This window comes from Thalassophryne amazonica, chromosome 4 (assembly GCF_902500255.1).
Source record: "Thalassophryne amazonica chromosome 4, fThaAma1.1, whole genome shotgun sequence".
NCBI lineage: Eukaryota > Metazoa > Chordata > Actinopteri > Batrachoidiformes > Batrachoididae > Thalassophryne > Thalassophryne amazonica.
In genome coordinates, this window is record NC_047106.1 from 99,127,679 (window position 1) to 99,142,185 (window position 14,507).

At 41.6% G+C, this 14,507-nt stretch overlaps 1 protein-coding gene and 1 long non-coding RNA gene across 2 annotated transcripts in view; one reads left to right on the forward strand and one right to left on the reverse strand.

Annotated features, from left to right (window-relative positions):
* Positions 1 to 14,507, forward strand: part of LOC117508550 (protein jagged-1b) — a 266,488-nt gene that overhangs the window by 38,171 nt on the left and 213,810 nt on the right. Inside the window, exon 2 of the mRNA XM_034168334.1 lies at positions 9,447 to 9,773. Within this exon, the coding sequence (XP_034024225.1) occupies positions 9,447 to 9,773 (327 nt within the window). The remainder of the gene's footprint in view (positions 1 to 9,446; positions 9,774 to 14,507) is intronic.
* On the reverse strand, positions 726 to 12,958 carry LOC117508551. Its single transcript, XR_004560122.1, has 3 exons — positions 12,787 to 12,958; positions 7,149 to 7,151; positions 726 to 736 (listed from the first exon to the last, which is right to left on the reverse strand). It is a non-coding gene; the product is annotated as an uncharacterized LOC117508551 (long non-coding RNA).

A 14,507-nucleotide genomic window follows, 5' to 3' on the forward strand; every position in this document is an offset into this window, starting at 1 on the left:
CCAGGAACAATAGGCCATCAGACTGAGGCTCTGGGAGCTCCTAGACAGAGCTGGTTAAAGTAACGGACTGTGGTAACAGTTTGGATTCTGTGGACTTGCTGGGGTGGTGGCCAAGTGGTTCCCGGTTCAAACCCCACCCTTACCACATTTCTCTATGTAATGTGGAGTTGTGTCAGGAAGGGCATCCGGTGTAAAAGATATGCCAAATTAACATGCAACATGCTGTGGTGACTCGAGGTGGACAGGTCGATCCTAGTCAGTGGTGTCAAAAGTACACACATTTGTTACTTAAGTAGAAGTATAGATACTGCAGTTTAAAAACACTCTGGTAAAAGTTGAAGTATCAACTTGACCTCTTTACTCAAGTAAAAGTGAAAAAGTATGTGCTCCAAAACCTACTTAAAGTATAAAAGTATAAAGTAACCTTAAAAAAAAAAAAAGGTAGATGCCACTATATGAATTGAAAGCTTAATTTAAAAACTGATTCGTTCTACATGTGGCCCAAGACCCAAAAACCAAAATTACCCCCCAACACCACCTGCACCAAAATGTTTCAATTCTAGAAGCTCTGAAATGCAATCTGGGACTATTCCAGACAATAAACTGCAGTGAGTGCAGCATCCATTTAGTGAGAAAAAAAAAAAAACTTTCCTTATTCAGATTCATTCCAGTAGTATTCTGCTCTTATGAGGAAGCAGCAGTTTTCTAGTTTGGCAGATAGTTCTGGAGGAAATCACTGAAGAAATTAACACACTGACAATATGGTTTGACCGAAACAAACTGTCATTAAACTTAAATAAAACAGGGATGAAATGGAGGTGTAAGAGTCACTAGGTGTTCACAGGAAACACTTATTTATTTCTGTATGTATGTATGTATGTTCATTGTTAGTTGCTTTTATATTTTATTTTCTGTTGTGTTTCTATTCAGGTTCTTTTTGTCTCTTTCTCTGAAATTGTATATAATAATTATCATTAGATTATTAATATATAAACAAAAATAAATTTAAGAAATATTACAATTTGAAAACAAATGCACCCGAACGTGAAGACAGCTGGAACTGCTTCATGCTAACTTTTAACATTGAAAATGCTATAGACATGCGTCGCTCCCATTTTTAAGTTATAAAATACATCTATCAACTGTTTCAGAAGACCATAACAGGTCGGTTTAACATAGAAAAGGTAAATAATACTCACAGAAGTATGCTCTTTAGGGTTTTAGCGGGGGAAAATTAAGCGAAAGAAAGAAAGAATAAACGAAACAATAGGTTGAAGCATTGCTTCAATCTGCAAACCACTGCTTCGACTGGTTCAAAATCCATTCCTTTATCTTCATTGATCCATGTTTCTGATATAGCAATTATGTTAAATATTTTTTTAAATTGACTTAAATATTCTTTAATGTTGTTAAAGTTTGCATACAGACTTCTGCTGTTGAAATGGATTATTGATAATTTGTTATCCGTTTTAATGATCTGATTAAACTGTTCATCTGTATAATAGCAACAACTGTCATTAATATTTGAGAAGAAATTATTGTCCAGGTCTATATCGTGCTCCAAGTCCAGTACATTGTGGTCTGTGTATTTAAATGTTCTCAGTTCTAGTTTTCCATGATCAGCAATCCTGTGAGTTATATCCTTCTTGTCTCCAGATGTAGATGATGTAGTAGATGAATAGGTTCCTCTGGTCTGTGTCATGGTGTTGTGATGTGTTTGTGTCCTCATACCTTATTGGTCGTATTTGTCCAGTTCCTTGATGTTCCTGATTACCATAACCTTCGCTTGTTCTGGTGTTCCGTTCAGTTTGATGAATGTTTTGCAGTTGGATGTCCATGTCTGTTGAATTTTTCCCTGCTTTTTTTAAGAGACGAGCTTTCCTGGCGATGTCTGCGTTTCTTTTGGTCAGATGTTCATTGATGAATACGTTTGTTCCTTTAAGTTTCCGTCCCTGTTTTAACAATGCCATTTTATGTTTTCTGTTGACAAACCTCATTATAACTGCTCGCTTGTCTCCATCCTCTCTCCTGGGCAGGGGGTGGCACGCTTCAATGTTATTACAGACCATTTGAATATCTTTAGATTGCAGGAAGTCAGCCACCTGTTGTTCCACTGAGCTGGCCTCCTGCTCACTGGCCTCCCCTCCGCTGTCTTCTGACACCGCCCGTGCGTAGGATCGAGGTTTAATATGAATTCCTGTAATAATAACGTCGTTCATCCTTGTGTACTGTTCCAACTCTGCAACACGGTTCTCCAGGTGCACCAGACGCCGGTCTTTCTCGGCATTCTGGATCCGGAGAGCCTTCACTTCTTCCACCAGCTCCATAATGGATTTCTGCTGCATTTTAACAACAGAGATTTCCTCAGACAAAAAGTCCAGGGACTTCTTGATATCGTCTCCCTCCTCCGCCGTCAGTGCCTTCTTCGGACCCATGGTCAGATAAATCCGCGCTGGCACCTCGGTAAAGCCACGCCGGTGGATGTGCGCTGGCACCTCGAGCTTCCGGTGGATGTGCGCTGAGGCGTCAGCGCACATCCACCGGCGCTGAAGCCAAGAGTAACGAAGCTGTTTGTTTTAAAAATGTAAGGAATAGAAAGTACAGATACTTGTGTGAAAATGTAATAAGTAGAAGTCGGAAGTAGGCAGAAAAATAAGTAATGGAGTAAAGTATAGATACCTAAAAAGTGTACTTAAGTACAGTAACGAAGTATTTGTACTTCGTTACTTGACACCTCTGATCCTAGTATTGATACCAACGCTGGTATTGATATTGAACGATCCTCGTGTAAAAAGATCGATACTCAAGCTTTTTTTCTGTCCCGCAGGCACTGACTGCTGCGCACGCAGATTAATCAAAGTCTACTCTCTGTAAGAGCAGCGCTGCGCTGTGTCACACAACACGGAGCAGCGCACCCTTGTATTGTAGTTTGTCAGCCCTCTACCTCAGGAGATTTTGTTTTAAGTTGTGTTGAGTGATATTTTTTTAAACAAAAATGTTGATTGTGATAATAAAGTATTTTGTTGTCACGTACAATGTTTGGCGAAATTCTATCCTAGGTCTTTTGGATCCTTTGGATCTATGAATCTTAAATATGAACAATAATGGTATCGATATCGGCGATACTGGGCCTGTATTTACTTGGTATCGGATCAATACCAAAATTTCCGGTATCGCCCACCTCTAGTGGCGACCCTGAGTGAGAACAAGGGAGCAGCTGAAGAGACTTACTTGACCCAGCAGAGTTGGAATCAGAATTTATTTCTTTTGGAAGGAAGCTGAATTTGCAGTGATTCAAGCATTTGAGACACTGAATCATTATCTGAAGCTCCTGGTTCATTTTGTGTGTTTGACATTTCACAACAACATAACTTACAGAAGCAAATATTTCAATTAGTGTTTTGAGTATGTTTATGAAATCTGTTTCCTACTTGTATATTTTATGAATCATTTCTGATTATTTCTTTTGTGCAGTAATTCATTTTTCATGGAATCACAATACAAAGTAAAAAAAGGTTTAATGCAAACCTTACGATTTTCATTAATTTTCTATACCCACCTACTGCAGTCAAGGGTCACGGGGGGCTGGAGCCTATCCCAGCAGCCATAGGGCGCAAAGCAGGGTACACCCTAGACAGGACGCCAGTCTTTCACAGGTCCACATATAGACAAACACATTCACACCTGCTGTCTTTCCTGTTTCCTGTTTCCCGTTCACCCAACCTGCATGTATTTGGAAGTGGGAGAAAGCCGGAAAACCCGGAGGGAACTCACGCAAACTCCACACAGAAAGAACCAGGTGGGAAGCGATCCCACTACCTCCTTGCTGTAAAGCAACAGTGCTAACCACAAAGGCACCGGCATCACCGCGTGATTATCACAATTCACAATGCATTCTTACACCACTATTAGCAACTGTAGGTCATTTCATGAAGCAGTTGTTCAGTTTCATCTTTAGAGTGTTTTTAAACGGAATCCTTATCCAAAGCAGATGATAAATTTGTCATTTTGAAGCAGCATTATTTTGAGAAGGAAATGTTTAATGTCGTATTGAGAGTCTTTGAAAAATTAATCATTCTTTGAGGAAGACATAAATGGGCCTGCTTAGACTGACGCGTGCTGGTGTCACAGACCAAATGGTCCCCACTAAAAATCGGTCCACCCTGCCTTCACTGCGCATGTGTCGTTTTGGAGCATCGACACTATTTCACAGATTATCACCTCGTTTCTGCTTAAAACTGCACTCCAGTTATCATCTATCTCAGTGACAGATATCTGAAGCTTCTGTTCAACAATCATTTCCACATAAATTCAACATTATTTGATCATAAAAAATGAAGGAAACGATCGGAGCACTGCCGTCATTTCAGAGTATCACAGATTATTGCCTCATTTCTGCTTAAAACTGACTTTTGAATGATTTAAGATGTTTTACCTTGTCATCTGATGGTTAAAAATTCCATTATTCCCTTTGATCGCTTTGGGGGAAGAGAGTCTGTCTCAGAGGAGCTGTCGTGGTCCCAAAGGCAGGGTGGACCAATTTTTAGGGGCAACTGTTTGGTCTGCGACATCTGTGCTTATACACAGTGATCCACACCCCCCCTCCCCCCCGGCAAAAAATACAAACAACAAGAACCCCAGAACCCATAAAAATTGTAATAGATCCTGCAAATGTCTTAAAGTTCAGTCTGTGTGCGATCATTCCCCAAAGTTTCAGTTATCTTGGTCGTTTTGCATAAATGTCATGTTCTTTCCAAATGATATGATTTGGGCATATTCTGCTGCATTACGGGATTGCCTTTCATTGTTATGCTGATGTTACTCAATTGTACATGCCGGTAACTGCTGGTAATCTTACCCATATAAAAGCCTTGGACGATTGCCTTATATCTGTGAGAAGTTGGCTGTCTAGTAATTTCCTACTCTTGAATTCTGATAAGACTGAAATGATGGTTCTTGGTCCAGCCAGACATCGGCATCAATTTGACCAGCTGGCGCTTAATTTGGGTTTGTGTGTTGTGCATCATACGGACAAACTGAGGAATCTTGGGGTACTTTTTGATCCTACGTTATCCTTTGGCCCCCACATTAGAGACATTACGAGGACTGCCTTCTTCCATCTGCGAAACATAGTGAGGATTCATCCCATCCTGTCTATGGCTGATGCTGAGACTTTGATACATGCATTTATTTCTTCCAGACTGGATTATTGTAATGCTTTATTTTCTGGTCTGCCACAGTCTAGCATTCGGGGTCTTCAATTAGTGCAGAATGCTGTTGCCAGACTTTTGACACAAAGTAAAGGTTTGACCACATTACACCCGTTCTGGCGTCCCTTCATTGGCTTCTGGTTTCTGCCAGATCAGATTTTAAAGTCTTATTGTTGGTTTATATAATTGTTCACGGACTGGCACCTTACCACCTGGGGGACTTGATTAAGCCCTACGTACCTGCACGGCCCTTGCGTCACAGGGCGCAGGGCTTCTGTGTGTTCCGAGGGTGAACAAAAAAATCTGTGGGGTATAGAGCCTTCTCCATCCATGGTCCGACTCTTTGTAACGACCTAGCTGCAGTTATTAGGCAGTCTGACACGGTGGAGATTTTTAAATCAAGACTGAAGACCCACTTTATTATGTCTTATCATTAATTTAATTTGTTTTTATGTTTGCCTTGTAATTTCTTTTTATTCTACTGTGTTTTATCTTTTTATTGTGTCTTTCTTGATTTTAAATTACCTTGTGTTGTTATGAATTGTGTGAAGCGCCTTGGGGGTACTCTGTCGTGAGATGCCGCTATATAAATTAATACATTGAAATTGAAATTGAATGATGCTCCAAATGGTATGATTTGTTGGTGAAATAGGGCTCCAGGCACCAAAACATGTTGAGGAAGACATCCAACATGTCTTGGTCAACCAAGGAAATGACATTTTTCCTAGAGGCCTATTTTGCCAAAAAATCATACCATTTGGAGCATCATTTAGAAAGAGCATGACATTTATGCAAAACGACCAAGATAACTGAAACTTTGGGGAATGATCGCACACAGACTGACCTTCAAGTCCAGTAAATTTCAAGAAATTGCTGGACCTTTGTAGGATTTATTGCAATTTTTAAGGGTTCTGGTTTTTGGGGGGTCACCGAGTACCTGGATCCTGCAGTGTGATGTGGGTGAGAGTCTACGACTCTCCCTGGTTTGGTCTAGTCATTTTCTGAAGCATCAAGACTAAAATAGCATCATTTTCTGATGAAAATCTGTCAATTTATGTTTCAATTATTTTGAGACAATGAATAATTTTCTGAGGCGCCTGGTTAACTGTTTTTTGAGCGTTTCAAAGCAGTCTTTTCTGAAGAAACTGGTTTGTTTGAAAGCTTCAAAAAGCCATGTTTCTGCCATGTCTATGTGTGGAACATTTTTTATAGATGTTCAAACCCCAAATTCACGCTTTGCAGCTACATCTGTGTGACACGTATGAAACCACAGGAGATATACCATTCTCATTATCGGACTTAATGAGTTTGTGCACGAATGCCAAAAGAGTTGTGCGTTAGATTTATTTGTCAGCAGAGGGGTTCACATGTCACACTGAGATAACGACTGCTTCATTTTGTGTTTTACCTTCAACAAAACTGCAACCATTTTTAAAAGCTACAACAATACAGTATAGACATGTGAACGCAAACACAGCAGACAGACACATGCACGTACGTGACCCCAGCGCTCCGAGACTCTCAGGGGGTCTTGTTAACACCAGAGACACAGCTCGCACTCCCTCCACCCATCTTTATACAAGCAGCCCGCGCGGAGAGAAGAAAGGGCGGGGGGGGGGGGGGGGGAGGATGAAAATGAGAATGACAACAATGTGGAGACGAGCTGATGGCTAGAGAAAAAGAAATGATAGGAGGGTCAGAGTTTGTTCCCAGAAAGAGAGCGAAAGGAGCAGGAGGAGGAGAAACGAGCGTGAGCAGGTTCCCAGTGACACCAACCCCTGGGAAGAAAGAGCGACAAATAAGAAGGGAGTGGCACTGACACAAAGGAAGAATAAAAAGAAAGAGAAAAGACTGGCTGGGATAGAAAGGTGGAGGAAGTTAGAAAGAAGAAATAAAGAAAGTGATGGAGAGATAAACAGTTAGAGGACAATATGAGACGATCTGTCCTTGTGAAAAAGTTTGACGTGTCCTGTGTGGTGAGCATAGACAGAGGTGTGGAAGGGAAATATATTCAGTCCTTTGTCTCATGTGGTGTCACACGTATTTAATGACACTGAGGAGACGAGCGGTCAAATGCAACGTTATAAAGCAGTGATGCAAAATGTGTTTTCTTTTTCCTCTGCTGTCACATACTTCATGAAGTAATGTCTTCATGAACTTAATGTCTTCATGTTTAATGTAACTCATGCAGTTGTTTTTTCTTTTTTTCACTTCACTTAAAAATTTGTATGCTTCTTACCATGTGTGCTACTACACAATGCTGCTGGAACCTCAATTTCCCAGAGGGATTCTTCCCAAGAGATCAATAAAGTTCTCTCTAATCTCATCTAATCTAATCTAATCTAAGAACATTGTTATAATCTTCTTTCAACTTTCCCTTATCTAGCATTACACAGTATTTTCATAGATTCAGCAAAGGCTTGTAAATTCAGATAGTTGTGTAAATTATGTGTGTAAACATGCTGAATTCTGCCTGTGTGTACATCAGCGTATGTTCTTGAGAAGAGTGAAGCACAATAAGTAACGCTAATAGACATGTACCAGACAAACCCTCCGTGACATCACCCATAGGTTTTCTGAAGAGAGGGTTTGAGTCTCAGTGGGGCAGCATTGATAATGATGACTGACTCTGCCTGCTTCTTTGCCAATTTATAAATGGGTAAAGAGGTGGAATGTGGGCAAGACTGGCTAGACCTGGGAGGAAGTAATGAAGCCAGGACACACCCCCAATCTCAGATTTACCTAACAAGCTAAAGCTAACAGGCTAACCTAGGCTGAAGTGATTAATTAATGCATATTTTTTGGACTGGGTGGTGTTTTTTGTGATGGGTAGCTTAAGTGCAGGTATTAAAAATTATGATGGCTAACTGCCTTAGCAGCTGTGACGTAACAGTGGCTCTCATGTCATCCAGCTAACGGATAGCTGGTATTTAGTGCAAATGGGGCAAATATACAAATTATATTATACGAAAATTTCATTTGAGGTTAGAACAATTGTCCACAGAGCAAACCATATTATCTCAGATATTTGTAATAAAATGCTCACAAAGGACAAACACAGTTGTATCTGCAGCAGCTAGCTAGCAGTAGCTTCTGGTATTGGGGCTGTGGACACGGCTCCCCTACACATGCTAGCTATAAGTGAAAGCAACAACACCCTTCAATTATTCATACATTTCTCACTTAATATAGCTCAAACTGATGTTATAAACACACACACACACACACACATATATATATATATATATATATATATATATATATATATATATATATATATATATATATATATATATATATATATATATATATACCCCTGTAGGGTGATGTTTAGCACGCTGTAAACAAGTTTGTTTTTTTTTTCTACTGAAAAGTTGGAGATTTGAACATGGGGGTCTATATGTCCCACATGTATATGTCAGCGGTAGAACAATGAGAGTAGTGACACTGACAAAAAGCTGGTTTTAACCAACAAGAGGAACTTGTTAGACTGATGTCCTTCTGTCAGATAAAACTGTAATTGTTAACAGTACAAAACATGGATTTAACCATCCTGCTAAAGCCAGAACATGTAGGGGGAGATTTTTATTTATTTATTTATTTTTAATAATTTTTCTGTTTTATTTATTTGTTTTCAGTCTGTGGCAATGCAACACATATACACTAATGGAACAGACAAAGAAAATATGTGGTACTACAATAACATGTCAGAGAAAATGATCATGGGTTATTGATTTTATTTTACAGCTGGAGTGTTTTGAAGAACAGCTGTGTTATAAACTCCTTATGATCATCATATTACATATTTACAAGACCTGCATTTAGCACTCTATTGTGATTCATCTCCTGATTAAGTCTTTGCCAGTATTTTATACAAATAAATAAATAAATGCCCATTTTCTATAAACAGAAGTGTCATAATTAAAATACTTGTTCTCCCAAGGTGCAGACCAAAACCCAAAAGAATTCCATTTGCAATGACAGAAACAGCAGATAAAGAGCAAATCATGGTTGAGACAGTTGGAGAAGCCAAAATTCACCATTTTCCTTAACAAGTTCTTTAAGTTAATCAAAAAGCTGACAATGAATCCTTAGAGCTCCACTGTGTGTTCTCAGAAATATCATTTTAAATAGTCACTGTGGATTGTTTTGTTTTGCTACATTTCTTTTCTGCAGCAGGTAACATATGAATGATACGTCTTCCCCGTCTCTCTTCTCTCTCTGCTCGTCCCTCAGGCTGTCTGTGCAGTGGGAATGTTTGAGCTTCAAATTCGTCACTTTCAGAACCGCCACGGCCTGCTGCAGAGCGGAGACTGCTGTGACCTCCAGGCTGCGCTGGAGGCCCAACACTGCTCTGCTCGGGACCAATGTGACACCTTCTTCCATGCCTGCCTCAAGGAGTACCAGGCTCGAGTTGCGCCGACTGGAGCGTGCACGTTTGGTTCAGGTAGCACGGGGATCCTGGGCGGAAACTCTCAGTTACTCCACCACCGGAGCCACGATGGAGGAGGAGAGGACGGGAGTAATGGACACATTGTGATTCCTTTCAAGTATGCCTGGCCAGTAAGTACAGGGGCAGAGCTGGTTGAGCAGTATGGTTACCAAGGCAACAGGCTACACTTTACATACTACAACACACTCAAACTGAGACGAGAGTGGAAGAGCGATGACACGGAGGCAGATTTCACATTCAGACCACTTTAGTATCAGGACAGATTTGGAAATAAGAATGTGAAATTCAGGAACCATTAACACATAAGTTAATAATTTCATTGCTTTGAATAATATTCAGGCATTTACCTTGTAAAATGTAGTGAGTGAAAAGATAGATAGATCGATAGATCTATCGATCTATCTATCCATTTTTTAACATGATAATTAAAAAAAAATATATTATTATCTGGTGGTGGTTTTTACCCAAAGCCATCACATATGGCCATTGGGTATTGTGAAGACTTTGCTTCTGTCCGTCCGTCTGTCTGTGCTCAGCATAAGTCCAAATTTACATTGAACATTGTTAGGACACAGACCTTAGACAAGTTCAAAGATGGCTAACCTTAACCTATTTTAAGAGGTTAAAAAGTCACATTGTGTTCCCCCTTTTTTTTTTTTTTTTTGAGTGGCAGGGGTGACAGTAGGTGAAAGTAGAGCAGCACTGTGATGTCAGTGGCTGGTCTCTGTAAAATCTCTTCATTTATGCGTTTATATAACATGTTTCTCATATATCCTCTAAAAGCTAGTGAGAAATAAACACCTCTAAAACTGAAAATGCTGTTTTTGGAACTTAATATCACCTCTGAAGTGATTTAAAATACATTTCGTGGACATTAGCGTGGTGACGTCACAGCCTAGCTGCAAACTGCTTCGTTTGTGTGTAAATATAACCTTTGTCATACATTATGTAAAAGCTAGTGAGAAATGAACACTTCTAGAACTGAAAACGCTGTTTTTGTAACCTGATAACGTCTCTGGAGTGTTTTACAATACATTTTGCGGATGTATATATATATACACGAGGGCTGTCAATAAGGTATAGGTCCTTTTTATTTTTTTCAAAAACTATATGCATGTCATTCATGTTTTTACGTCAGACATGCTTGAACCCTCGTGCGCATGCATGAATTTTTCCACGCCTGTCAGTGACGTCATTCGCCTGTGAGCACTCCTTGTGGGAGGAGTCGTCCAGCCCCTCGTCGGAATTCCTTTGTCTGAGAAGTTGCTGAGAGACTGGCGCTTTGTTTGATCAAAATTTTTTCTAAACCTGTGAGGCACATCGAAGTGGACACGGTTCGAAAAATTAAGCTGGTTTTCGGTGAAAATTTTAACGGCTGATGAGAGATTTTGAGGTGATACTGTCGCTTTAAGGACTTCCCACGGTGCAGGACATCGCGCAGCGCTCTCAGGCGCCATCGTCAGCCTGTTTCAAGCTGAAAACCTCCACATTTCAGGCTCTATTGATCCAGGACGTCGTGGGAGAACAGAGAAGTTTCAGAAGAAGTCGGTTTCAGCATTTTATCCGGATATTCCACTGTTAAAGGAGATTTTTTTTAATGAAAAACGTCGACCCCGAATGCTAGACTGTGGCAGACCAGAAAATAAAGCATTACAATAATCCAGTCTGGAAGAAATAAATGCATGTATCAAAGTCTCAGCATCAGCCATAGACAGGATGGGATGAATCCTCGCTATGTTTTGCAGATGGAAGAAGGCAGTCCTCGTAATGTCTCTAATGTGGGGGCCAAAGGATAACGTAGGATCAAAAAGTACCCCAAGATTCCTCACTTTGTCCGTATGATGTATGATACACGAACCCAGGCTGAGCACCAGCTGGCCAAATTGATGCTGATGTCTCGCTGGACCAAGAACCATCATTTCAGTCTATCAGCATTTAAAAGTAGGAAGTTACTAGACATCCAGCTTCTCACTGACAGAAGATAGTCCTCCAGGGATTTTATGGGAATAAGATTTCCTGCAGTTATCGGGAAGTACAACTGAGTATCATCAGCATAACAATGAAAGGCAATCCCAAAACGCCGCAGTATACGCCCTTGGGGTGCTACATACAGGGAGAAAAGCAAGGAGCCTAAAACGGATCCCTGTGGAACCCCGAATCTCATGTCACTAAGAGACATGAGGTAGTTAGAGGTAGTGTTATTATACAAAACACATTTACTGTGTTGACCCAAAGGGAAAAGCCAAAAGGATTTACTTTTTTATCTCTTAACCCACCAAATTAAAAGAATATATAAGGGGGTGAATTCAAGGAAAGCTGTGGGTCCAGATGGCGTCTCAGGTCTGGTGTTGAGGGAATGTGTGGCTCAGTTGGCTGGAGTTTTTCCAAACATTTTTAACCAGTCCCTGAGCGTGGCTGCCCCCCCACTGCCTGAAGTCCTCTATTATTGTCCCCCTCCCTAAGAAGACCAAGATCAGTGGTCTGAATGACTAGCGCCAGGTGGCACTAACTCCCATCATTATGAAGTGCTTTGAAAAGCTTGTCCGGGCCTAAATCACTTCCTGTCTTCCCCCTGGGTTTGACCCTCACCAGTTTGCTTATCATGCTAGTAGGTCCACAGAGGACGCCATTATTATAGGCCTACATGCGGCTTTGTCCCACCTGGAGCAGCAGGAGAGCTACGTTAGGCTGCTCTTTGTGGACTTTAGCTCAGCGTTTAATACAATCCTTCCAAACAGACTGGTGACTAAGTTGTTGGACCTGGGGGTGTCCCACTCCATCTGCCAGTGGATGTTGGACTTCCTCACTGGCCACTCTCAGAGGGTAAGAGTTGGCCCTCACATCTCCTCGGCCATTGGCCTCAGCACCGGCTCTCCTCAGGGCTGTGTGCTGAGCCCTTTGCTCTACACCTTCTACACTTACGACTGCACCCCCTCTCACCCCAGCAACGATATCAAGTTTGCTGATGACACCACCATGGTGGGACTCATTTCTGGAGGGGATGAGACCGCCTGTAGAGAGGAAGTGCAGCAGCTGTCTGTGTGGTGCAGAGAGAACAACCTGACCCTGAACACCTCAATGACAAAGGAGATGGTGGTGGACTAGAGGGGGAGAAAAATGAACATTCAGCCACTGGTCACTGGTGGAGACTGTGTGGAGAGGGTCTCTGACTTCCGGTTTCTGGGTGTGCACCTGAGGGATGACCTGACTTGGAGTACCAACACCATGGCTCAAGAAGGCACAGCAGAGACTCTACTTCCTGAGGGTTCTCAGGAAAAACCATCTTCCACAGAGACTGCTGTTGGCCTTTTATTGCTGCTTCATAGAGAGCATTCTTGTTGGGAAAGTGTAGTGACACGGACCCACAACAGGGGGCGTAAATGAACGGACAATGAAAGAGTCGAATATGAACACTTTACTGTTGTGAATGAGCACAACCACAATACAGAGGAATACAGAATTTTGCAAACAGTCAATCCACAATGGTGATGTGTGGGCAGGCTCGAGGATAGAAGACGTCTGTCCTGAGAAGAACCGGAACCACACGATTTCCTCCGCCACCGAACCTGGAGAATACTGGAGCCGCCAAGTCCCGAGTCCCCAGGTGGCCACCGTCTCCGAATGTCGGATCTGGTACTGCTGGCGAGGAGCAGAAACAATAAGAAGTGGGTGTGTGTACACCCAGTAACAACAATGGTGGAGATTCCACCTCCACCTCTCACACACACTCGTGCAGCTCCTGTCTCAACACTTATCTGGCTGGGGTGTGAAGCGAAGGCGTCGCTGATTACACCAACCTCACTGATAAGGCACTCCACAGGAAAGCAGCTGCAAAATGAATTCAGACTAAGACACAATTAGCTTCTGGCTGAGGATATTACCTTCACAGGTAGATGATATCTCGGCAACAAGGTGGAGATGACGTCCAGGTTTTATGGAGTAGTATGATGAAGTGTAGATGGGTGACAGCTGTCACCCCCAGCTGTGTCCGTGGCGGCAGCACCCTCTCGTGCCTGAAGCCCGCACTTCAGGCAGGTCGCCCTCTGGTGGTGGGCCAGCAGTACCTCCTCTTCTGGCGGCCCACACAACAATTCTGACTTACTGTCTCTGTGTGTGGTTTTCCAGCTGCATGGTTGCAGACAGGAAAGCTCTCCAGAGAGTTGTCACCACAGCCCAGAAGATTACCGGTTGTCCCCTACCTTCACTAGAGGAACTGTACACTTGTCGCTACCTCAGGAAGGCAAATGTCATAGTCAGGGACCCCTTCCACCCTGGACATCATCTGTTTGAACTGCTGCCATCAGGCAGATGGTACAAGTCATTGAAAACAAAAACAAACAGACTGAAAAATAGCTTTGTTGCAAGAGCTATTTGTGCACTGAATACCACTGTACAATAATTTTTCTTATGCAATTGCTGCACTGTGTGAGGGTGTTTTTATGGGTGTTTTAGTCATAGTTTTATTGTAGTAATGTTAGCATCATTTTAGGGTTTATTTATTATGTGTATATGCATCCTGAGGGGAGATTGCATTTTTAATTTCATTGTGCTTACATGTACAATGACAATGAAGACATTCTATTCTATGTAATGAGGACAAACTTTTCTGGTGAACATTGACGTACCAGATCAATTCAAAAAGACACTTTGTTTTGTCCATGAAATACTGTGTAAACGTGTCTGCCACCTGCTGAATGGTGAGTGACTAAATTGATGATGGATTAGGAGCAGGTGTGGTTCTAAGTGAAGTAGTCTGTTTCTGTATAGAAATGTATAAAATCAGAGAAGTCAACTGACTATTGTTTAACAGTGGTTACATTGTAAAACTCAAATAACACAGTCAC